This window comes from Aquila chrysaetos, chromosome 9 (genome assembly GCF_900496995.4).
Source record: "Aquila chrysaetos chrysaetos chromosome 9, bAquChr1.4, whole genome shotgun sequence".
NCBI classification, from domain to species: Eukaryota; Metazoa; Chordata; class Aves; order Accipitriformes; family Accipitridae; genus Aquila; species Aquila chrysaetos.
Window position 1 is genome coordinate 40,802,418 of NC_044012.1, and position 24,787 is coordinate 40,827,204.

At 51.5% G+C, this 24,787-nt stretch overlaps 2 protein-coding genes and 1 long non-coding RNA gene across 4 annotated transcripts; 1 reads left to right on the forward strand and 2 right to left on the reverse strand.

Moving 5' to 3' along the window:
- Positions 1–13: 13 nt before the first annotated feature.
- Positions 14–6,923, reverse strand: UNC119B (unc-119 lipid binding chaperone B). Its single transcript, XM_030025907.2, has 5 exons — positions 6,684–6,923; positions 6,258–6,371; positions 5,628–5,739; positions 5,216–5,388; positions 14–4,299 (listed from the first exon to the last, which is right to left on the reverse strand). Exons 1-5 carry the CDS (start codon positions 6,889–6,891, stop codon positions 4,187–4,189), a joined length of 720 nt encoding a protein of 239 aa, XP_029881767.1. The 5' UTR covers positions 6,892–6,923; the 3' UTR covers positions 14–4,186.
- A 1,448-nt stretch (positions 6,924–8,371) lies between these two features.
- MLEC (malectin) lies at positions 8,372–21,258 on the reverse strand. Its single transcript, XM_030025906.2, has 5 exons — positions 21,004–21,258; positions 17,387–17,565; positions 15,834–16,010; positions 15,617–15,674; positions 8,372–14,447 (listed from the first exon to the last, which is right to left on the reverse strand). Exons 1-5 carry the CDS (start codon positions 21,221–21,223, stop codon positions 14,218–14,220), a joined length of 864 nt encoding a protein of 287 aa, XP_029881766.1. The 5' UTR covers positions 21,224–21,258; the 3' UTR covers positions 8,372–14,217.
- Positions 21,259–21,880: 622 nt separating this feature from the next.
- Positions 21,881–22,628, forward strand: LOC115346168. Of its 2 annotated transcripts, none has more exons than XR_003925043.1 (2): positions 21,881–22,159; positions 22,295–22,628. It is a non-coding gene; the product is annotated as an uncharacterized LOC115346168 (long non-coding RNA). The 2 variants fall into 2 exon arrangements; XR_003925042.2 differs by having other exon boundaries at positions 21,881–22,136.
- Positions 22,629–24,787: the final 2,159 nt, after the last annotated feature.

The following is a 24,787-nucleotide window of genomic DNA, read 5'->3' on the forward strand; positions in this document are numbered from 1 at the left end:
TGGGCAGCACCTGTGCGAAAAGGGAAATTCTTTATTACTATTGCTGGTGACAAAATAACATTTATACAAATACATCGTCGGAGGGCGAGGGGGAGGGGGGCCGCCGGCACCGTGCTGGGACCCAGAGAGGGAGCCAGCGACCCCGGGACTGAAGGGGCACGGCCAGCACGGCTGGCCTCAGCCCAGAAGGGCCACAGGAGCGCCCGGAGGGGACAGCACGGAGGAGGTCGATGCGCCAGCAGCCCAAAGGCCACGCTGTGAGAGATACAAATACGTGTCCTGTAACAGCACTGAGATCCGGGCAGAGGGAGAGGGTGGTTGCTGGTGTTCGTTGTTTCCCTTTGCTGCAGAGGAAGAGGCTGCCGTCCCTTAGCCTTGTCTTCATCATAAAGCTACAGGGAGATGGCAGTGTTCGAGTCCGAGGATTTCACCCGATACCGGGCCACGCTCTGGGGTAGCACAACGCTCGGTAGCTTGATGTGACAGGACAGCAGGGCAGAAGACAAACACTGGGAAACAGCTGAAGAGGACGTAATGAAACACAGAGCTGAGAAGTAGAGTTACCACGTTTGGACCTTACTGCTTCACCACCACCTTCCTCATTCATTTCTCACTTCTAAACGCTTGGTTTATTCTTCCTGAACCCTCGGATAAGTGGAATAAACATCCTCAAGCACCAGAGAGGAGGCTGCTGCTTCTCTGCAGCAAGAGACATTGAAAATCCTAAGGAAAACACACAAAGGAAGATACTTCCTACCAAAAATGGAGGACAAGGACAGCAGTACCCAGTCCATACAACAAGAGACGACCTTCCTTCACAAGGTGCAATATGTCAGTCAGTCGTGAAAATAGCTGTCCAAGAAAACTGCTTGCATGGATCCAAAGCACTCGCCTCAATGTGAAAAAGAGGTCCTGGTGCTAAGAGGACAAATACTGGAAAGATTTAGCATGAGTTTGTGGGTTTGGTCCCTTTTTTTGTTAGAGCAGAACACAGTATGATCCCAACTCCTTCCTCTTTCCAACTCAGCACACAACCTGAGAGAAGCTGTCTGCACAGATACCTTTTCCCTTGCTCAAACTTCAACCGACACTGACAGCATCTCCCTCGCGTTCAGCACCTGGCTAGGACAGACCATCCACCTGAAAGGATGAGATCCCATTGGAATTTCTTCCTAGCTCACTGGCATAAGGAGCTTTGGCCCGTCATTAAAGCATCAGAGCACACAATCCAGAAGGAAGATGCTCTGTTAAACCATGTTTACCAAAGACATCATCCCTGCCACAAAGAGAAGACACTTTATAGAAAACACCCAAGAGAAAAAGTAACCTTAGGGAAGTGGCCAAAGTGGGGACAGGAGTTTTGAAATCCCTGACTTTCTGGATTACAATCAACTTTTTCAGTGCTGGGTTGCCCTCTTGTAGGGACTTTTTTTTCCTGCAGCATGCTTTTTTTGGGGCAAAGACCTTCTAACTTGGCAAAGCAAACACATTCAGCTAGAAACTGAGGGGTGCTACTGCTGCCTGCAGGTCTTCCCATTTTCCTCCAGTTTTCCTTTTCTTATTGCTGAATAGCTGATACATTCACCAATGGGAAAGCAACTGCTTCGATGCTTTTTTCTCATCACTACCGGCATCAAATGCCTCATTGACATTTGGCAGAGTGCTCTCCTGCTGCCAGTCGCATTCTGCAAAGCAGCGGCTAGATGGCACCCACACTCCCTACAAATAGCCCGACCGTGCAGAGCTGCACACTGACTACTACTAACGGCTCACACAAATTGTCGTTTGCCCGTACAGTGATTTCTGCTGCTCGCTCTGGCAACAGTCCATCTTCCTTTTAAGAACCTTTACGCAGTGACATAGAAAACAGATGGGAATCATCACACTGATAAGAAAAGCAAGAGGTTGCTTCATGCAGAAAATGCAATAAAAGTAACATTTAAAGGCACCTGGATTTATACTACATACAAATTCAGCTCAATATGCTCAAATTTCCCAGGGAATAACTAGCAGGCTCTTCAGACGCTATCCTGAGCATCTCAGAACTCTTCAGGATGAAAAGCACACTTCCAGGCAGTTCTGCCTTGTCACAAGTAACTTCCAGCAAAACAAATGTTTCCCACCTTCCCTGGCACCGCACGAGGCCTTCTGAAGACAATCGCTGCAAGAGGCAACTCAAGCTCCACCTTACAAGCAGCTTTAACTAATTCTGAAATATCTAAACAAGATTGCCTAAGTGCCTTTAGAGATGCTGGAGGGGATTGATGGTAGCAGAACTGTTCTTCATCTTTCAACCACGTAGACCTTGCCCCTCTGCATTCCCAAGACATTTGTTGTGGTTGCTCATAATTAATGCTCCACCCAGAACAGGTCATTTGTTGTGGTTAATCATAATTAAATATCTTCCCAAGAGCTGGAGATTCTTTCATGGCTGCCACCCCACACACTCTCACTGCTTACCCTGATGCCAGCTGATCTTCTACGCCAAAGTCAGTATCGTTAATCTGCGAGGTAAAGGCAGTGGCTTCCTATTGCTGTCTACGCGTTAACAGGCTCCAGGGTGTGATGCCCACCCCACTTAATCCTGCTAAAACATAAACTACGCTGAATCTTACTTAACACAATAGGTAACCATGTCCACCAAGGAGTTAGGTTTCAATTGTCTCAAGGAACGAATAGAACTAATACTAGCAAGCATCTCTAGTCTAGACACAACCTAACTGCCATGTACAAGAGACACAACTGACCAGCCCAGCAAGGACACAGGAAAAATGCCAATCTCGAGAGACAGCAAAATAAGCAGAAAAGGGTTTGCATGGCTGCTGGGAAGACATGGGTCTGCTTCTCCCACTGCATCTTGATACCTCCTATCGCCAGACCCCAAACACAGCTGTGAAATACACCCTCTGGTCCGGTGGTAACTACCTTGGCAAAAGAACCTCCTAAACAATAAATAGGCAGCTAAGTAGGCAAAGCAGTGATGGGAGCTCAAACTATTAAAAAAGAGAATCATGTAAATTCTCGCTTTGTAAGAATCCCACTCCGTAACACTGAGTGATCTGACCCGGGAAGCTTTTAGCTACTAATACCTCAAATGAAACAAAGCAAATGAGTATATAACACCACCATCTCTCCTTCCAGCACCTCTGACGGATCATTCAGTTTTAAAATTAGAGAGATTGAAGCCCAGGAAGCTCTGCTTCCTACACATTTTTCAAGGCATTTTCCCACATTCTCCCTTTTTCCTCTAAGCCCCACTAGACTGACACCTCCCCTCCACCCCAGCTAGACTGACAACGTGCCGTCGATCTAAAAAGCAATACACTCTGTAGCAAGAGCCAAAATTCCTACACAAAGGGAAGAAGGAGAAATGGTAAATATAATGAGATTAACTTCAGCTCTAAGGTGACCCCTGAGCTCCAAAATGCAACAATTTGCTCACAAGAGCTCAAACAGAAATGCTATCAGACTGACTCGATGACCAACCTGGATAAAGCCCCTTTTTTCCCCCCCTATCTCGTATCTCTAGTGAAATCTCTGGCAAGACACAGATTAAACTGTTCTCAGGGGCAGCTCAGGCCCGTGGAGGCAGAAGAAAGATTCTTGCACTGCTTAGAAGCTGAATTAGTCTCTTATCTTTCCCACTGGAGAATACTGGGATGCGCCCTAAAAAGCAACATCAGCCATGCTACAAACTAAACCACTGTGCACTAAAGAGATGATCTATCCACCCGAAGAAAAGATCTGCTCTTTAGGCATCACTGGCTACTTGAAGGGGTAAAATTTTCCTGCTAAGAAATAGCTTACCCGAACAATCTGACCTCTTGAAAGAGGGTAGTCACCCAGCAGGTGAAATATCAGAAGCACTAAAGGTGCAACCTAACTATAAAGACTGTAACAGCAAGAATTTTCTTACAGTGCCTCTGATCCATGACCTAACCAAGGTACCAGAAGGTAACCAGAAATAAGAGAATGAGAGGCAGGATACGTTGAATGTCAGATAGAGAAGTGTTGCAGGGAGATTTCCTTTACTTTCATGGGCTGTCGTCTTTGCTTCATGTTTTCAGCCTCATGCAAGAAGAAAAGGTTTGGCAAGAAGCCTTGTTGCACGAGGCAGCAACTCCAGTCCACTCCTGGACATCTGGAACGGTTAACAGCATCACAGCATCCAGTGGACTTAGAATCATTACTGTCCTCCATTGTAAGCATAGTCGGCCTTGTTGTGCATAATCAACTTGTTGTCCACAAAGTAAAAGCTGTCTGAGCGGGTCTCGTACGGATTTTCAACCATCAGACGGACTGTGAAAGAGAAAGCTCAATTACATTCAAAAGCTTGCCACACTCCACTGGACAGCACGAAGTCAGAGTATAAAAAGGACTGCCACTCTGCCGGATTTACCAGGCTGATGCTCTGCCCTACCCAAGTAAGAGAAGCAAACTGCTCTGCTGAGCATGCTTCAAAAGCTCTGGCCTTGCCCCTTTCTATTATTCCTATTCACAGGACAAGTGCTGTCAAAAGCAAACAAAGGGGGATCAAGTAATCTCACACAAGACAACCTTAGAAACTGTCAGAGCCACCACTAGAGCAGAGCAGCAATCACATCTGTGAGCAGAGAGGTAGCAATCCACAAACAAAAAAGCAGTGGCACTCCCGACACGTACAATGGCGGGGTACAAACTCCGCGCCTCCCCCCGCACCTAGGCAGCTACAGAAGGGCCCACGTGCTCCTGCTCTATCCACCTCCTGAGGTCAAACATACCCTGCGCAATGTATATTTGCAGAGATCTTGGTAGGCTCAAAAACACACCTCTCAGAGAAGAGCCAGTTCTGTTCCAAAGCAGGAGGCTCAAGCCCTAACAAGCAAGTGCTGAAAACAGATGCATGGCTATGAAGAGAACCCTTTTTCAGGGTTCTGTTATCTTCTGGGCTACACTGTTAGGCATCAGACATGTCAGCCCCGTGACTCTGATCAGTTCTTGCAGCCCGTGACTTGACAACACAGGTTGTCTTGGGCTTTCATTTTCAAAGGAGAATTTGCAGCACAAATCTGTAATTCAATCAAGATTACACACAGCTTAAACCAGGAACCTGTATCTATTTCTTTGTGTCACCCCCATCCCCATCACAACTTCTTTCACAAGTAGAGAGGGAGAAAATGAGCGTATGCACAGACACAAACAAAACACAACTCAGTGTGGGAAAGGAGATACTTACTAAGGTCTTCTGAGAGCTGAGGGAATTCATAAATGTGTTCGCATGTGTTCCTGCTACTGGGGATGCAGAAGCCAAAATCAAAGTCAAAGTTCTTCAGCAAGCGATCTCGGAAGTAATGTCTCTCAATCATTCGAAAGTTTGACACTGGCTTTTCTCCCACTGTGAATTCCACTCTGTATGCAAAAAGTAGGAAAAAACAGCTAAGACGACGTACCTCTCTTCCTATTGGGAAGAACAGAGCCTTGGACCCAAGACTACACAAGAATCCAACAGATCATTCCAGAAAGAGAGACTTTGATATTTGTAGTGTAAGATGAGTTCTGTCTAGGCTTTGACTCAGTTTTGTTATAAACTGTCAAGTGACACTTTGTAAACATCTGATTCTCCCTCCTTTCTATGGACTCATACTCACGTTGCACCAACAGTCCGAAGACGGAGAAATGCTGGGGTGAACTGGTAACGAACAAAGCGGCCTGCACTAGCGTCCAGTTCACTGTTGTCATCGTCATCCTCATCATCTTGCTCTAGAAAACACACCAGCTCAGAGTTATTCTGCTAATAGCATACATGTAAGGTAATACTGGCTAGCGGGTATATCAGGACAACCTGGCTATTACTTAGGCACTGAACCTAAAGGTGTCTAATAATTGGTCTGAGTTCATACCGGCACTAAGTAATAAACAAAAGATCTGCTATGACAGCTGGTGCAGCCTTGGTGGCTCCAGAGCTGAAACTAGCCTCAACCTCACAGGATATCCCCCCTCGGAAGTGCTAAAGCACATGAAAGACACTTTGTACCACAACCAGCCAACAACGGAAGATTTGCAGTTGATAGTACTCCCCCATGTCACAAAAATCACTTCACATTTTTATGACAACAAGTTTCTTAGCAGAAGTAAACTCAATCCTATGCTTAAAGGAGAGGAATTTAGTCACCAGGACATATTGAAGGACCTTTCTGCTTGGTTTGCGCGGGTTCTGCGTTGCAAGTTCTCAGCTTGGCAAGCCTCTCTACCCTCCCTGCAATGTTAGCGTGACATACCTGAAGCAGATGGCTTTGCAATTTCAAACAGCACTGTTCCAGTTTCAAGGTCCCGGATCTTAAACCTGGTGAAGTCGATGTTGTAAATGTTGTCTTCGGGTTTGCATAAATAATCTAGAAAAGAAAGAAAACATACAGTAGCATTTCAAAAGATCTCTGAGCAACTACCAAAGGAATTTCTTTTTTTTTTTTTTTTTAACCAACCCCAACCCGTTAAGATACATACTGCAAGTTGTTTTGCAGAAGCGTCAGGAAAGCGGGACAAAACTGAGGCTAGAAGAAACAAAGGCACACTAGGTGCCAGGTAGCAGAGCAAGAAAGGGAAGGGATCGGGACAGAAGAGCAGAGATCGGCAGCTCAGAGGAAAAACAAAAACCCCAAACCAACCAAACAAACAAAAAAAAGTGCTCCCCGGCCCGCACTCACTCTCCGTCACCCGGCACAGCCCCAGGACGTGCTCGGGCCGGACGGTCTCCAGCGCCAGCAACTCGGACTCGGTCCACGGCGGCCGCGGCGCCGCGTCGGTCGAGCCGCGCCGCCCCCTCAGGCGGCTGAGCGGCCCCCCGGTCCCTGGCGGCGGCTTCTTCTCCGGCCCCGCCGCCGCCGCCGCCGCCCTCGCCTTCGAGCCGCTCATCGCCCCGCCGCCGCCAAGATGGCCGCCGCCTCCCTCGGTAGCTATGGGAGCGAGGGGCGGGGCCGCGGCGGGTCAGAGGGCGCGGGCGCTGCCTAGCAACGAGAGGGGCCCCGCGAAGCTAAGCGGGGCCCGCCGCGGCCGTGGCCGGAGGGGAGACGCGGCGAACCGAGTCGCGACCCGCGTCGCGACCCGTCGCCCGTGGAGCCCCGACACCGAGCACCCACCTGGCGGGCGTCCCCGGCCCGGGGCGGCAGCACCTCCCTCCCGGGGCTGTGCACAGCGGGGCGGATGGCAGCGGGACGCGCCGGGTGGAAAAGCTGGGAGTTACCTGAGGAAAAGAAACGCCCAAAAAAAAAAAAAAAAAAAAAAAACCAAAAAACCCACCCAAACAAAAACCCCTCCCGCTGCACCCCGGGTGTCCCCCTGAGAGCCGTGGTCTTTCTAGGGAACGGTGGCAAGCGCTTTTCGGGAAGCGGCCGTGAGCCGGCGCGGTGTCGGCACGGGGATGCCATGGAGCGCGCGCCCCACTGCTGCCCTGGCCTGGGGACCCCCGGCTGCTGTCCCCAGGGAGCAGACACCGGACCAGTGTCCCGAGCCTGGCGGGAGGGACTGGGGAGGTCCCGCAGGAGCATCACACCAAGGAAGCGATGCATTTCTTCCCCAAAAGAGGGGCTACCCGCCAGCCGGCGGTAGGCACTGAAGAGCTGCCAAGAGTCACCTCCAACCCTTCAGGGAACTGGGGCAAGAACAAGAAACATCCGCATCCTCTTTTCAGGCTTCAACCAACGCTCAACACGACCGCAAACGGATTTAGAGCAGTGGTTAGTGACGTTCGCTGCTGCTCGTAAGCAGCACGCGCCTGCTACTGCCAACCAAATGCTATTTCAAACAAGCCTGCCCGCGCCGGTGCTCCCAAATCCTCCTCACTGCATCGGGTTTGGTCCCTCTGTCCCGTGCCCTAGGAAGGACAGACCAAAGACCCAGGCTGATCTGGAAGAGCGGCTGCTCTGCGTGGGGCCAGGGTCCCTTGTCCCCCCGAGAGCAGGCACCTGGAGGAGGAAGGTGCTGCTTTCTCTCTGCTCCAGCTACAGCCCCTTCTGACCGCCTCTGACGCAGCGTCAAGCTGAAATCGGGGCAGCTTGCAAAACCCGAGAAGGTAGATTACGTATCTGGTGTTCCTGATCTGAGCAGGAAGCAACAAGCTCCACATCAGCACTTTTTAAGAGGATGTTATACCATTCAACTTGCACTTAATCGCCCAAAACAACCCGCAAGAGAATGCCGGAGCTGTACCGGAGGCAGGCAGTGGTGGGGAGAGGCTCTGGGCTGCAGCAGCGGTGGGATATTAAACTGCATCTCGGCAGAGCCTGCAGTCCCCTCCGCAGTGCAGTCAGTCCCGGCCTCCCACACCACGAGCCGTAAAGCAGAGGGGGCTCTTCTCCGCCCCCACCACTAGAAAAGAGGGACCACCTCATCCAAGTGACAATATAATTTTGTTTATTTTCCTTTAACACACTGCTGGTTAAAACTGCCAGACAGTAGATTTCAGAACATTCCCTCAACCAAACATCCTGGGGAAATTAAAAAATAAAACCGCTACCATGTACCAAAAATAAAATAACCCACCCCCACACCCGTCTTTTCCCCCAAACTAGTCCCTGCAAAGCCAATGCAATCAGAAATAGACATCTGTGCTTTTCACCCAGGGCCCAAGCTTGCTGCAAAACAAACTAAAAAAAAAATGTCACCGCAAGTTGTTATAACACAAAGCAATGGACAGTAAAATAAAAAATCCTCCTTCAAAACCCTTTGTGCTGGTGACAAGTACAGATGGAGATCTCTCCCCACACTGCTTCAGCCTTTACAGACAACTTAGACCTGCAGCTTCAAGTAGTTTGTGATGCGTCCTTAATGCCAACGGCACGGGTCACTTCCACGTGTCCCAGCCTACACAGCCGGGCACTATGGAGCAGCGGGACCACCTGCCAACGCTAAAAACTGCTACGACGATGGGACCCAAACATCGCTGTCACCTGCCCAGCATCTCGCAGTCCTGGCTACTGCCTCCTGGCACAAAGCACAAATCCTGCCTCCGGTCTCATGGTCTCCAGGGCTTCTTTACCAACCTGGCTGCTTCTTGAGTGGGAAAGCCCTGAACACACGCAGCCCCCGTAGAAACTGTGAAAAATTCAAGCCCCCACTTGCCAGCAAGTTTCCAGACACTGCTTCAATCCAGCGCCTTAGCTCAGGAACTGTTATAGTGTGACAGAACAGCCATGGTAGCACAGGCAAGCACATCCCCACTACACGTGACTGGTAACAACTCCAGGGCAGAGATCCTGCATTTCCTAGATTCACACTCTCCCCAGCTAAACTGGTTCAAGCTGTACTTTGCCCCTTGCCTTGAAATCTCCATCACACAAACTCTTTAGCAGAGACCTCTGATGTTTGCAAAAGATTATTCACATTTTCTACTCAGCCAGCACTGTTTCTAGGAAGGAGGAAAGCACTTCTGTTTTGTTGATTATTTTTTCTTTTTTCTTTTTTTTTTTTTTTTTTAAATAAAGCACTTATTGGGAAAAAAAGAAATCAAAACCTATCAATAACCTGCAGTAGCGTCCCACTGATCAGACTGGGGACAGTGCCGCCCCATCCCTCCCCCCCCCCCATCTTCCCCCCAATCTCCAAAAATAGTATTTAATATACAGCAATAAACTCTGAGCAAGCCAGAGTCCCGGAAGACATGGACCTGCTTTCACCTCTCCCATCCAGCCTAGCACCATTTCAGTGCGGCTGCTGCTATACTCCTGGGACAAATCCGTTCGGATCCAAGGTGAAACGCACGTGCCCCAGCCCTGCTGGGCAGCGCACAAAGCAGGGGTGCAGCACAGGAGGCCTATTCGTGTAATCACGTTTCACGAGCCTTCACAGCTCCAGCCTGGTGTTGTGTTTGTGCCGTTGAGAATACTTGTCTGAGCCTATTTGGGACTAGCCAGTGAAGACAGACTGGTGGAACCAGGCTGACGTTAAAAAAAGCATCCTTGAATTGTATTAGACTTTGGCATTTGTTGTGGAGATGCAGAAGCGCCAGTAGGTAAATTAGCTCAGTGCTGGCTCAGCTCCCATTTCCCTTGGATTCTCAGCAAGGATATTTCCTTCCCTGCCACATAAGTGCAAGAAGCAGACGGATCTCTCCCACATTTGAGCACCAAACAGAGCCTGAAACACTTGGTACTTCGCAGCTGCTCAGAATCTGTCTCACATCAAGGGCTGAAGCTGCTCTTGCTGGTCCTCTCCCTCCTCCTGCTGTTTTCTATCAAAGACAGGTCTGTTCAGCCCAGACTTCCCATATCAAGACATTTCCCTGGCTGTTGCAACCCCATTTCAAATTAAAGAAAGGCCGAGAGACAAAGCACAGGTCTCTGCTCCCTGTTCAAACCCGAACAGTGCAGTGCAAGCCCTCAGCAAGTGAGTTTGGGGGGCAGGACCCTCCAAGTCACACTCTGCACCCAGAAGCTGTAAGCACCGTACGACTACCAGGACCTAGCCATGACTCACTCAGCTTTGAACTGCACAGACACGCAGGCACCAGACTGTCTGGAAGTTCTCCATCCTGCCTTCAGGAGATTTCTGGGGGAGACCAGACCTGAAAGAGCTCTTCCAGTTGTTCTATCCCCTGCCAGGCTTTTTTTCCATTGACCTTAAGGGCTGGAACCAAAGATACTTGCTCACAGTCCTCTGCTTCAGCTGTGACCTCCAGAGCTGGCATCCAGGCATACTGAGACCCCAGCTGATCCCAAGGGCAGGGAATGCCTGTCCCTTAGGGGAAAAAGAAAAAACAGCTCAGAAGCTCCTTAAAAAAAAACCAAAACCAAAAAAACCCCTTCTTCTTCAAATAGACTTTTATTCAAAGCCTGATACAAAGGCACCAAAAAGAGAAGGAAATTCATTTGGCTTTCTGCTCACTGCCACATGGGATACTCAAAAGGGGCAGAGGTGTTGTTTTAGTCACACACACAGAAGAGGCAAATGGCCTGGCTTAAAGGTATGAAAGGAGGGACTGATGAGGGGATAATTAAAATAGGCTTTGGAACCACTACTCTGAGGCTGGATTCAGGCCCAAAACGACTGACAGTGTCACCTCCCCTTTATGAATTGGAAGCTTTATTAAAATTGCCTTATCTGCCCCTCTCTACACAACTGCTGCATGAACCAAGCCAGGGTCTGTTCTGACCCAGCTCCCCACACTGCTGCACAGGGACACGTGCTTCACCTGCCTGCTGCCAGCTGGAGGCAACAAAGCACAAACAGGCTTATCTCTAACCAGTCTCAGTTAAACAACGTCTTGGATATTCTCTCAAACACCCGTGCTGGAAAGCTACAGCCAATCCAAACTTTTTCTTTCCCTGGTCAGGACTGGGTACCTCATTATACAGATCTGTCTGGCTTGCAGGTGCCAGACAGAGATGGCAAGGGGAGCCAGCCTGAGTATGCCATTCCCAGTGAGGTGCTGACTGGTTATCCCCTACCATCCTCCCGTGTTCCCACACGCTTTGTTTGAAGGCTCCTTCCGAGGCAAACCTGTCTGGAGGGGATGGACCAACAAGGAAAACTGATCACAGCACCACAACAGGGTCAGGAACTCCCCAACCACCAGCTTTGCAGTGACAAAGATGCACAAAACCAGAGCGAAAACAACTAAATTGAAGCCATGAAGGATGAACTATTCCTCCTCCCTATTCTTATTCAAATAAGACAAAGTCATTTGAACTGAGCAACTGGAACACAACAGATCACACTCTGCACAGCTTTGCCTTAGGGCGGCTGATGGCACCAAATGGGTGCCCCGGCTGCCAGGAGAGGCAGGGGTAAACTATCCTAGAAGATTTGTCTCTGACTTTTGCACACCTAAACGCACACCCCTTTTCTCATGCTAGGCCAGGTGCAGAGATTACTGGGTGAGCCACAAGAAGGTGAGTGATTCCTTGCTTCAAGGATGCTCAAATAAAATGCAACCTAAAAGGCCTGGAGGAGAACAGAGAAGCTTGCTTTCAAGCCCAGGTTCTTTGCTTAACAAATCAGTGCAGTCCATGCTTCTCAAAACTGATAAAGATCTAAAGGTCTCTGTGCTCCAGTTAGAGCAATCCCAAAAACGCTGGAGAATCTCTGCAGGCACCATCACCAAACAAAACAAAGCTCATATTTATAAGAGTTTTATAAGTACTAGGATTTTAACAGCAGCTAGAAGGCAAAGCAGACAACTTCAAGCTTACCACCTTTTCATCCTAAGGTTTGTTCTTAAGATCTGCTCTCTGTAAAGCCTGTCTTCTTCAACTGTGGCAGGGACGCTCGTGCTTCTCCCAAACTGGCTGTTACCACTTGTGCAATTGGAGAGAAGGTAATTAAGGTCCTTGCTTGCTTTTTAGCTCACAGACACAGAATCAGGGTCAGGCCTATAGCAGTGATGTATGCGATCAGAAAGGCAAGGTTCAGTGTCACTGCTGCAGAGAGCAGTGCTTTGACACCTCCCCCAGCTCCCGTTCTGGAGCTACTGAGCCGGCAGCTCATATCAAAGCTTGAGGGTTAGAAGGAAGCCAAGGCTGCAGCTGCTTGGGCCCAGCAGAGCAGAAAGGCTGCTCCTCCGGTTTCCTTTCCAGAAATGAGGGAATTCTGCTGACCCTTCTCAGCTCAAAGAAAGGCTGAGCCATTGCAGGGGGTCAAACCCAAGAGCAACCACTAGGAAAACTCAGGCCCAGGGAGGAGCAGCAGCAAGGAGGACACTGCTCAGTGCCAGCGCTCCAGGTAGAGACAGAGCTTCTGAGAACAACAGAGATAGCATGAATTAAAGTCTTCTGTGAGCCCAGAGCTCACCAGCACTGAAGCTGACCCACAACGACCCAACCCTGCCTGGGACAGATCCTGCTCCAGCACACAGAACATCTCCCTCCCGCCAGCCAGAAGCACTCAACATGTCAGAGGCCAAGACAGTGGGAAGGCAGCTCCTCGGGGCCTGCAGCTCTGGATCAGCAGGCGCAGTGAGGGCTTTCACTCTGCTCAGCCTCTGTCTAGAAGCCTCTTGCAGAAATATCCCTGGGGTAAGCGGGTGACCTTGTCTCCAGTGTTCTGCTCACTTCCAGATCTCTGGAGAGCAACAGACCACCTTGCTCTACAGTACTGAAATGTTGGACATCTGCCCCTTCACTACAGTGCCTTGATTCGCAACAGGCCAAGCTAACTGAAGACACTAACCAACTCCACTGCACTTCTCACCACTGCAGGTAGGCCTGGTCCCTATGACAGGGAACAAGAGCTCACAGGGAGCATCCGCAAGGTTGCTCTGCTCTGTCCTACGGCACAGGTTGTTCACAGTCACGGGGCAGGGAGCTAACCGTTAGGAAAATCAAGGAACAAGTCCAGAACCTCCTCTCTAGGCCATCTGATTCTCCGCTTCTTCCAAAGGAGAGGTCACTGGCCAGAAAGGGCAAAACAAGGAACTGGGCTTAAAATGAAACCTTTGAAAAGAAAAGGATATTAAAAGAAACAAAAGCCATAATCAATACAGAAAACAAGTGCATCTGATCAGACGCTAACAACATCAGCCTCTCGCAGGCTACAGCAGAATCCCTCTGCAATGGATCTAATGTTACAATTGCCAAACTAGAAAAGTCTCTCCCAACTGGTGCAGCAAATCAGGCCAGATAAATCCCTCTGCTCCTGGCGCAGCTTGCAGTCCTAGGAGGAGAACGTCTCCACAGAGGCTGAGTGGCTAGCTGGAGTCTTGGTAGCTTTATGCGGGCAAGTACCATACATAGTGTTGCACACATTCAGGGAGATGCTGAGCCAGGCTCTGTCCTCCATAGTCGTTAGTCACCCAACAGCACCACAACACTTCCACGCTCCCAGACAAAACGTGTACCCAGGCCTTGTTTTAAGAGCTGCTTCCCCGCTTAAGGAACCGTATTCCACCCAGCAAAGGCAGAGATCCTGCAGCACATGGCTTTCTCTCAGTGTGGGACGTGGCCCAGGACCGGTAGCATCAGCTTTCAACAGCCCAAGACACAGGCAGCCAGGACTCAGTTTACTCTTGGATGCCCCAGGGAGGATCGGAGGCTGCACATGGTGCGAAGGGGAAGGCGAGGGCCTCGCTGCTTGCTGGCAGGGGGAAGGTAAGCTCCCTCTTACCTGGACCTGCTATTCATTCCAAATGAATCATCTTTTTTTTTTTTTTCCTTAAATTATGAACAATATGGAGAAATTGAAAGCAACTGTGTTTGGTCCAACTCCTTCCCTCCCAGCCCCTTGGCTGATGCTCTGTGGGGCTTGCTCTCACAATCGGCAGAGGCAGAAGAGGGTAGGAATGAAGACACCAAAGGCCACCAATATAGGAAACATGAGGCTGCTGTTGTCCGAGGCATATGGGTTTGGTGTGCGTGGGCCTGACTGAACCCGGTTCTTATTTGCCTGTTTTTTAACACTGGAGCCATCATCATATTCATCTTCATCATCATCTTCCTCTTTTTTCTCCAGACCTGGGTGTGGCTGCAGCTTTGGAACATCTGTTGGGCAAGACAAAAGGTTGCAAGGAGACAGGATGTAATCTGGGAAATCACCCGAGTCACTCCCTTTCCCTCTCCCCAGTCCAGCATGAACACGGGCAACAGGGCACATGACACCACATCAACATCACGGCCAGAGCACCCCAGGAAATAGGAGCATCCTCCCTCACAGAGGCTCACACCGCTATTTCTTTCCTCCATGATGCAAGAGCATCTAAAGACCCAGTCTGCAAAGAAAATTACATCCCTCCACCCCATCTACGTGTCACACAGGAGAAGTTACAGCACAAAAGCACACTTAAAGCCTACACAGTCAGATACTGCAGCTGCTCAGTGAGACCTAGTCAAAAACAAGCACCTGCTGCCTGCGGGACCAGCAGATACAGGTGCAAACAGGAACGGGAACAACTCTTTCCGCAAATGGTCCTACCTCACATCACTGCACCCCCCCCAACCCCAGACCTATCAGAGCAGCATGGCCCAACGCCCCTCAAATCCAGTCCTCTGAGCCTGGAGCCTGAATTGCAGGTGCCACACACAGCAAGGTGCCACCTGGCCACAAGGTTACACACCATATCTTCAGCTTGATGCTTTGCTCAGAGGGGGGTCCTAAACCTCCCCTGTTCAGGAGCTGGAGGGGCTCCAACTCCAGCACAGACTTACAAAGAGGGTGATGAAAGAGCAAGGACTTTACTAGCACTCCCTGCTGCTATCCACAGGAACCGATATCTGGGAAAAAACACTGCCTTGTCCTCAAGCTGAGAAGGTAACACAAAGCTCCAGGTAAGAAACACTTAACTACTAGCTAAAACATCTCTGTAAATTACTTGTCTGCAGGGCTGCTGCTGACAACCAAGGCCAGAGGGAATTTATCTGTAGCTATAAGCTAAGACTGACCAGATGTGTTGCCTTCTCCTCAACCCCATATGCAGGAAGTCCTGAGCCAAGTTGATTTTTCTTATTCAAAAAATGACACAGCTTTGTGTACTTGGAGGAGCAGGGGGACACTACACGTCTATTTCACTCTGCAACTGCACTCTGTGGGAACTTGCTGAGAGAGAAACAGTTTTGGCAGAGGTGGGTCAGCAAGAACTATGATCTCATGGTCTGAGAAGCAACAGGCTGCTCTCCAAGGGGGAAGAGCCTTCTGGCTCAAAAACTGTGCTTACCTTCCACTGTTCCTTGCAGGATGTATAGGGCACAGATTTTTGGATTGTCATAGTAGCCCTAGAGAAAGCAAAGAAGGAAGTCAGTGCTGCAGCTTTAAGGCAAGAAATATTCTTCCCACCTACCATCACCTCTCCTCCTCCAGCACACAGCTGTATCACGTGGCTGGGGAAGAAGGGGAAAAGGAAGATCAGGGCTCTGCCCAGGAAAGCTTATTACCTTTACAAACTCAATGTGGAGCTTCCCCGTGAACGTGGAAACCTCTCCCTGGACACTCAGTTTCCCCTTTTTGATACTCATGGGAATGATCTCATCGTGAGCTGTGCTGTGTCCAACTCTGTCAAAAATGTCCAAGTCCTTCACCACCACGTGGCCATTCAAGCGAACATCAAATACCTTCAGGTTGGAAGAAATGACAGAGTGTCAGAATGGATTCAGGCATGTGATGGTTGAAAGGGGAACAGAACAGGAAAGGTCTCTGCTTGTTATGCACTCAAGACCAGAAAGCATTGCAGCACGCACTGTCCCACCACACATGCTCCACTCCCTTGGGAAGGATTCGGAGCCCAAAAGCAGCCAGGTGAAGACACTTAAGCATTAACATTGCTTTCAAATACCCTAAAACCTGCCTCCTCCTTTTAAAATAACCCCCACGTCTGCTGTTCAGAACTGAGGAGAGCACAGTTTTATTCTGGTTTATTCATACTTTTCTTTCATAGCTTGCTTTCCACCTACTGGCTGAGGACCTGCTCCTACCACCTCAGGGTGGCTGCGGCACACCACACCCTAGGGAGTTAAGCCATTTCTAACTAACAGCCTGCAGCAGAGTAGAGAAGAGGAAACAAGCTGGTGAAGGACACAGGGTTTGAAGGAGGTAAAATGTTGAACTGCTAACCACATCTGCGAATTCAGAGTGAAAGTCCTCCTCAGGGCTGTAATGACTCAAACTTCACTCAGCACCTGGGGAATCCCAGTAGAACCACATGAAGGAAGAGGAACCAAAGATGCCTCAGCCCTTCACTTTAATCTGAGGCTGCTTTTTGCATCCATTCTGTAAGCCAGCCCCACCAGTTCTGTTCCCTGAAATACTTCTCTGGCAGGAAGGCAGCACAGTGCTTAAGGAGCAGGGCTTTAAAGAAGCTGATAGAGTCGGGGGAAACCCAGACTAAACCACAGACCACTTCTGTCCCAATTTATCACAGGGCTTTGAGTTCTTTGTGCTTCTGCTTCCACACCTGTACATGAGGGATTTCAAAAGTGGACGAGGATTATTTTTCTCTAAAGAGCAATAAAGAGGGTTGAATTTAACTCTGTGCTTTCAGGATCAGTTTGAACCCATATCAAGTCTTACTACATTCTTAAAAATTGTTGTGAGCAGGTTATTTAACCCAGATCACTTCCCTGATTCAATTTCTGCAATGCTTTCTCCAGCACAAGCATGCTGTCAGGTCAGGAACAAGTGTTCAGGGAAAAGGCAAAAACACTTCTCAAAGCCAGCACAGCCTAAACAGATCATAAAACTCTAGTGCTAGTTATGTTTAGCTGCACATGTTTGAATATTTTGTAATGCAATTTTCCAAGCCAACTGTATATCTGGAGTGTGGAAGGGAGCTCAAAGTTTCAGAGCCCACGACAGCTCTAGGAACTAAGTTAACCATTAGCACCTTATTTCTCTCCCTTCTCCAGCATGTAAAGCAGCAGAGGCAACCTGCACACACACAGTCTTAGCCAGGAACTCGCATGAAAGAGACAAGCATGGAGCTGTTGCTTACCTTCTGTTGAGATTGTGCAAAATAGACCTCCGCAAACTTCAACACCAGCACATAGTCACCCTCCTCTTTGATGGGAACTTCATAGCCAAAGGTTTCCTCATTGTAACGCTCAGTCTGGTACAGAATCTGATCTTCTGCGTTGGACCGCAAGATTGGCAGCTTCATACCATAGTCAGAAGCTGGGTTTCACGCACAAAACAGTGAGAGGAAGGGTTAATTTCTGAGGCACACGGACGAGACACTTCATATACTCTTGAAGTGCTTAACTTCCTAAGTGGCAATAGCACTTACGCCCTTGTCAGACCTGTCTCCCCTCCTTGCTCTGACCAGGAGGAGGCACTACTGGAGCAGAAGCAGAGGTAGCCAAAGTCCTAGAACCCAGGCCCTGTAGAAAAACAGGCCTAGACGTGCTGCAGTTTAAGACACTGTAAACTCACTCGCACCGTTTCAGAAAGAAGAGTCTGTTTCGCGAACAGGGCACAGAGCCAAAGGACTTGGCCATTGACTCCTGCTTCAAAGAGGAAAAACATCTAGAATATTTTTACAACAATTTCAGATTACAAACTCTGTGTACAAAAACGAAACAGTCAGCATAGGACTGACTTGACTCATTCATTCAACAGATTTGAAGTCAGCGGTCCATGGCATCAGGTTTAGAGACTCATCCTCCTCAAGTGAAAACCTGGGGAACGGCAGAAGGGTGAAAAGCATTAGACATCTTACGAAACCCTTCCTTCTCACCACAGCCACGCAATACCTGCCAGCTTGAAGACAGGAAGAAGGAAGCAAGAAAGATACACAAAGGTTTCAAGAGCACCAGCAGCTCCATGAGCTGCTGTTCTTACAGCCATCCAGCTGAAACGGGCACTGTCTGCAGGCATCTGAACAGCCCCCGAGAAGGGCCCAAACAACATTCCCAAATGGGACAATAACTGAGAAAATAACAGAAATCATAAAATTTGCCTCTTCTCATTCATTATTTCACCACCTCTAGAGCAGCCCTCAAAAGACCTTAACCCAACTTGACATTTTATTGTGTCAGGGTTACTGTACGAATGCAAACTGATGCATGCCTCAAGAGCTCCGAATCAAATAATTCCCTGGTGAAGCAGGGGCAGGAGGGAAGACTGTGGACACTATCTGCCCACTGGCACTTCAGGCAGGAGAAGTTGATCTAGACAAAGTTCTCTGCTGACACTTACCACTTCGATTTCCATGGGAACAGACACTGCATTGGCCAAGACAAAGCAAGAACTACTAACCCAGCGCACGTTGCCAAAGATGGAGCCAATGCAAACGAGCAAGAGGAACTTAATGCCAGTTCTTAGTCTCCTGTTTCACACAGAGCTACTCAGGCAATCTTCTACTTCTCTTTACCACTTGAACCCAGGCGCAAAGGCTGAAGACTCTAATCACCAGAAATACAGAGGGTGAAAAAGTTTAGCCTGTCCTCCCACACTGATATTTCTGGCCAGCTAAAAATTACAGTGAGAGCAAACCAGGGACTCCACAGAAGTCAGCTCCTGTTAGAGGAAAGCCTGCATAAGAAGAAAGTCCTTTAATATCCAAGAAGGTAACTGGAGAGGAAGACCTGTCACCTGCGTATCAGAGGTCTGTTGACATAGCTGTGGAAGTGAGCTTGATTTTACAGCGCGCTCGGTGCGCTGAGAGGTAGCTCACCAAGAGACGAGCAGTACCCATTAAGCTGCGACTCAACTATGTTTGGCACCTGGCTATTCTGTAATTGCCATCAGCACATTTTGTCCTTTAGGGCACAGCATCTGAACCGAGGCATGAAAAAAATGGTTTTAATTTGCCCAGAGGCAGTACAGCCCAGAAACACTATCCCTAGGTCGTTTCCTCCCAGTCAGCCACCTATTTCTGCTGTAGCCATTACATGCCTATCAACACAGAGAGGAGTCCAGAGTAAACTGAACAATGGTGCAATAAAAAGCCATTGAGGGAAAAGCAGCTGAGAGCTCAAAGGGGTAAAGGCTCTGCTGTGCCTGGCACCGCTGGCTGAAGCGGGATTACTCTAATGGCCTGCTGTTCAGAGGAGACACCAGAGGCTTTCCCCAAAGGAAGAGCATGTCACAATGTGCTTGAAAAAGACTCTTTTTTCTCCTCAACTCAAAAATAAATTGTTCAAATCCACAAGGACATTCTCCTTCAAGTCACACGTGAGAGGTCTGTGAAGGCAAGCTGACCTACAGCAATCAGGGCACCTTGTGTGACTGGGGCGGCCAGCTCCCACCGGGGGTGAAAAACTCCTCACAAACTGTGTTAGTATTTAAATGTGACCTCCCCTGTATCCGTCGTGCCCAAACGGCTCTCTGGGATGGTAAGCAATGGCAGTCCTAGCTGTATAGCACAGGGCAATCCTCACCATCCTACATGGAAACAGTGAAGGTTAGACTTAAAAGTCAACAGATAGCTCATCTTCTCTGCACTCCACCACTCACCTGTAACTGACAGCAGGAGCTGCTCAGCACAGGTAACTTTTCAATACGTTTGTGAATCAACTAAGTTTTGGTGCACCAATTACCAGAAACATGCAAAATTCGTACAACCGGAGCGGTTTCAAGGCGGGTTAGGAAAAGGCAACCCAAATGCAATATCAGTTCTCCATCCTGTCCTTACTGGTAGATAGGAAATTTTACTGATTCAGTAGTTCGAGCAGCTGATCATATCCCATCTGCCTCTACTTCTGCTTCTGTCCCTGCCCTGCTCTTGAACACCCTGCCAGGACTGGAGCAGTAGAGCAGACCAGCCAGCTGCACCTTTCTCCTGCCCGGCCCCAGGACCGAAGCTCCAGCGACCAACCTGCCCTCCTCCCTGTTGGGACCAGTCTACTGGCGGCAGGCATCGCCCCGCACCGCGAGCGATTCGGCTGCGCAGAGCAGGCAACGCGTGTTCTCGCTTTCCTGCGAGCGCTGCAGGCTGGGCTTCAAACTGGCAGATCTTGCTGTGGAAACTGGGGTCTTTCAGTGGAAAATGGGAAGAAAAAAAAAAAAAAAAAAGGAGCCAGGCGGCTGCATGCGGCCGGTTTGGCAGCCTGACCGCTCCCGTCGCCTTTCCAGCCGAAATTCCACTCCAGCCCGCGCGGAGCGACTTCCCCTCCGGCATTACACAACCCCGCAGCCCGAGGCCGGGAAAACCAGCCCGAAGCCCGCAGGGCTCATCCCGCCGCTACCGGGGCCGAGGGCCCGCTCCGCCGCGGGGGTGAGGGGGTGGTGGAGGTGGGTGCAGCCCCCGGCGGGTGACAAGTGCCGTGCGGGGACTGGGCCGGCGCTGCCCGCGGGCCCTCGCTGTGTCCCCCCCCCCGGCCGCCCCCGGGCGGCTGAGGGAAGGGAGACCCGGCCTGCGGGCCTGCCCGGGCCACCGCAGCCCCGCGGGGAGACACACCGACCCTCCGTCGGCGGGGACGGGGGAGACGGGACGGCGCCGGGACGCGAGTCCCGGACCCCCCCCCACCCCGCCGACACAGGCGGGCCTCGCCGTCCCCGGCGGACCGGAGCTGGGGGGGGGGGGGGGTGACCCGAGGGCGGCCCCACACAACACCCCCCCCCCCGCGTCGGGCCACCCTCGCGGTACCGGCGCCCCGGCCCGGCCCTCACCTCGGCCCACGCGGCCCTCGAGCGGGTCCTTGCGGAAGTGGATGCCGTTCACGTCCACATGGGCATCGCCGCCCGCATTGACGGCCCAGACGACGCTGTCGGCGAGGCCGCCCGCCGCGCCCCGCGGCAGCAGCAGCAGCAGCAGCGGCGGCGGCAGCAGCAGCAGCAGCAGCAAGGGCGGCAGCAGCAGCGGCGCCCCGCGCGCCCCGGCGCCCACCATCTCGGGCTCCCCGGCGCCGCGCCCGCCGCCCGCCCCTTCCTGTCCGCCGCCAGGGGGCAGCCTACCCCGCTGCCGGGGCGGAGAGCTCGCCGGCCAATCCGCGCGCCGCAACGCGAATATTCATTTTTTTGCCCTCCTGCCATTAGGCGGCCGGCGGCCTTCGTCTGCATATTCATAAGGCGCCGGCCCAATAGGCGGCGGGAGCGGGCGCAGCAGGCTTGGTTGAGAGGCGAGGGGACGGCGGCGCGCTGCGGCGGGAGGCGTGCCCGGCGGGAGCGGGCCGGCCCGGAGCGGAGCGGGGAGTCGGTCCCTGCGAGCCGGGAGCGCCCAGGGCCGGTACCGCCCGCTCGGGGAGGGGAGCGAGGGTAGAACCGGCTCCCCCAGGAAGGAGCGGCGGGGAAGGGACGAGGCTTCCCAGCGGCGTGTCCGGAGCGGGGACGCAACCCGGCGAGCTCCCCCTCAGCGCCGGACGCCTGAGGGAAGAGCCCCGCCCCCTCCACCCCTCCAATCAGGGAGCTCCAGCGCGGCCGGAACGCAAAGCACTGTGGGACGGCGGCGGGAAGCGGGGAGGCCGGTGCGTTGCCGAGGCGACGGGCGGCGTTGCGGCAGGACGGAGCGGGCCGGGACCGGGACTGGGACTGGGACCGGGACCGGGCCGGGACCGACGGGCAGCGAGAGGGAGGGAGGCGGAGGGGGGCCGCGGCGCGCTTAGGGAAGCGGCTGGGAGCGGAGTTGGGGGAGCGGGAGCTCCGCTGCCGTCGGGGGCGACTCCTCGTTACATCCCGGTAGTTTGGTTTCCGCTGTACTCTGAACAGCAGCTCCCGGTACCGATTGTCTGCCTCGGCAAAACACGCTGGTTCCCCCGTTCGACCCTGCCGTGGAGTATGGGAAAAGGCAGCTACAGGCCCGCCCGGTAAGGAGCGAGAGAGCTGGGTGGTGCGCAACCACTTTGGACCGCAATAATCTGCTTGAAAAGTAAAACAGCAAATAAAAGAGGCGGGGGGGGGGGGGGGGGGGGGGAGCTAACCGTTACATTGCCCGTGACTTTTCTCCCTGTGTTGCATTTTACAGGAGAATGTAAGATCCTGGGTTTTTTTTCTGGAGGACCTTGGCGAGGTCTTGGGAGGGCTGGAGTGAGACATCACAGATGGAGATAGGATGAGACTCGCTCGCTACGCAGTGGGGGAGCAAATAACTTAATGTTTGCCTCCGTGTTTGTTCTTCTGTCTGATCCCGGTGTTCCTCAAAGCTTAAGACACCAGCCAGGCCTCGTGTCTGCGTTCCAGTTGCCAACTGCATTAGCAGCAGCTGCTCCTAAGTCCCAATGACACTTTATTAATTTGAGACTTCCACAAAGCGTTTGCTTTTAGCAATAAAGACCGAGCACTGCAGATTGAGAATTAAACAGGTTTGTTGCTTTTGTAATGCGCTTATGGGGACTCTTAACAGGACACAGCCTTGGAGAAGTGAGCTCAGTTTGGTGGGGGCTGTAACCACCCACCCCCTGTTCCCTAACCTGCTCTGCCCACGTCGGAGTGGGCCCCAGACTGCATCCTTGCTGCTGTCACATCGGCTCTCGGGCTCGTGGTATAACTGGGGCAGGGCAGACATGGCACTGCTGTGTTCCCACGCCAGCACTGCTGCCAGGAAAGGCTTCCTGAAACTGCAAGGTGGCTTAGGAAACCACATCCAGAAAAGAAGTGTGAAACACACACACTTCACACCTCTCCAGATTAAGCCACCTCACGCTGGTTCCTGGCAAATCATCTCAGCCTTACAGACCCCAGCCCTGGCAGCATCTGATCAAATCCAGACTAATCTCCCGTTTCCCTGCTGTGTTTGTGACCTGTTGGGTGTCCCCCACATTTGGTTAGCCAAAGGAGTGCAAGCAGCCGTGGCCAGAACAATGCTGTCCAGTTGGTGAGGCCGAGGGAGGCCTCGTTAGAGCTCATTTGTACTGATTACAGACAATCCTCCCTAATCTCTCCAGACTTCTCAGGTTAAAATGGGATGCGCTTGGGTCAGGAGCACAACTTCAAAGCATGTAAACACTTGGTGTGTCACCAGGTTACTGCCATGAGCTGCAAAGGTGAAGTGGGAAGAGGGACGTTGTGAATCATCAGCAGGCCAAGGAGACAGCCGGGGCTGAGGTTACAAACAGCAATGTCCATGGGTGCGAATCCTTGTATTTCCAGTCCTGAGACCCACCAGGGCAGCAAAGGTCCCACCGAGGGCACACACAGCCCCTCGCGTGGCCCAGGTGGGCTGAGGCAGCTGGTGCTGTTGGCCCCTGGGTCAGCAGGGCTTTCGCAGGTCACGCACACACACAAAATGGCAGCGTCAGCTGGGCAGAGCCTGGCTGAAACCCTGTTGTCCTTTTCAGTGAGCTGGGGAGCGTGAGTCTTGTGGCAGGACCTTCGCTGCCTCGGTGGGCGCGGGGGCCGTGCAGCCGGTGACTGGGGCTTCACCACAAACCCAGCATCAAACTGCTCAGCCCAGACCAAACGTGCCCATGAGCAGGAATTCAGGCATGAAGGGATTTGCTAGCTAACATTTAGGTATGACCAAGACAGGTCCCTCAGCTGGAGGGGCCTCTTTGGCCGCAGACATGTACAAGGACAGCTGGGAGCTAACCCAGCTTATCCCCTGCCTTGGGAGTGTCACCAGGGACTTTTGTGGCTGTGCCAAGCCTCGGGTCCCTGTCGAGGGCTCCCAGGGCTCCTGCACATCTCACAGTGAAATATCAGCAACTCTTCCTTGAAGAGAGAAGAGTTTCCCTGAAAAGGAAGAGTTCCCCTCCTTGAACAGAAGGGAAAAACCCTCTCTTTCCCCTCCATCCAAGGACTCAGCCTTTTTAGAGGGCAAGGCACTGAGCATTGCAATACCTCCTCTGCCTCCCCCATCAGAGAATCTTCTAATAACTAGCCTGGATGATTATTTCCCAAGAATCAGCAGCCCATCGTGAAGCAAGAAGGATTAACTGAGCAGCAGCGAGCGAGGAAGGGATAGTGGCTGTGCGCATCCGAGTGCAGGAGGAGCACTCGCCCTGGCTCACAGTCTGGCCATGGCTGCTGGCAGAGAACGGCGGACGTGCTGCGATGTCCTACCCTGCCGCCCCTGAATTCGTTACTTGCGGTCACCAGCAACTTGATGCCAGCTTGTGCCCCAGATGTCAAAGGCTCTGTGTGCTGTTACTAATCCACTGAGCTATCAGTCCCTTGATACAGGCTGGATTTACACCAGTAACCTACAAGTGAAAGGCTCAGGGTTGTCTTCTCAATCCCTTGATCTCTCCCTGTCCCCTGGCAGCTGTGCCAAGATGTGTCTCAGTCTTGAATCAGTCCTGCCTGGTCTACCTACAACCCCGATCATTCACAAGTGGTGTGGGGCACGTGTTTTGGGTATTAGCCGTTTCCTACAGGAAAAAGGGATCGGGATTTGGGATGTCCAAAAAGAGCAACAGAGACGTGTGGGTCAGAAGCAGACCTTATGGCTAACGAGATATCGAAGAAGTCAACGTGAGCCAGCCTCGCTGCCTGGGCCAGCTTCTGAACCACATGGGGC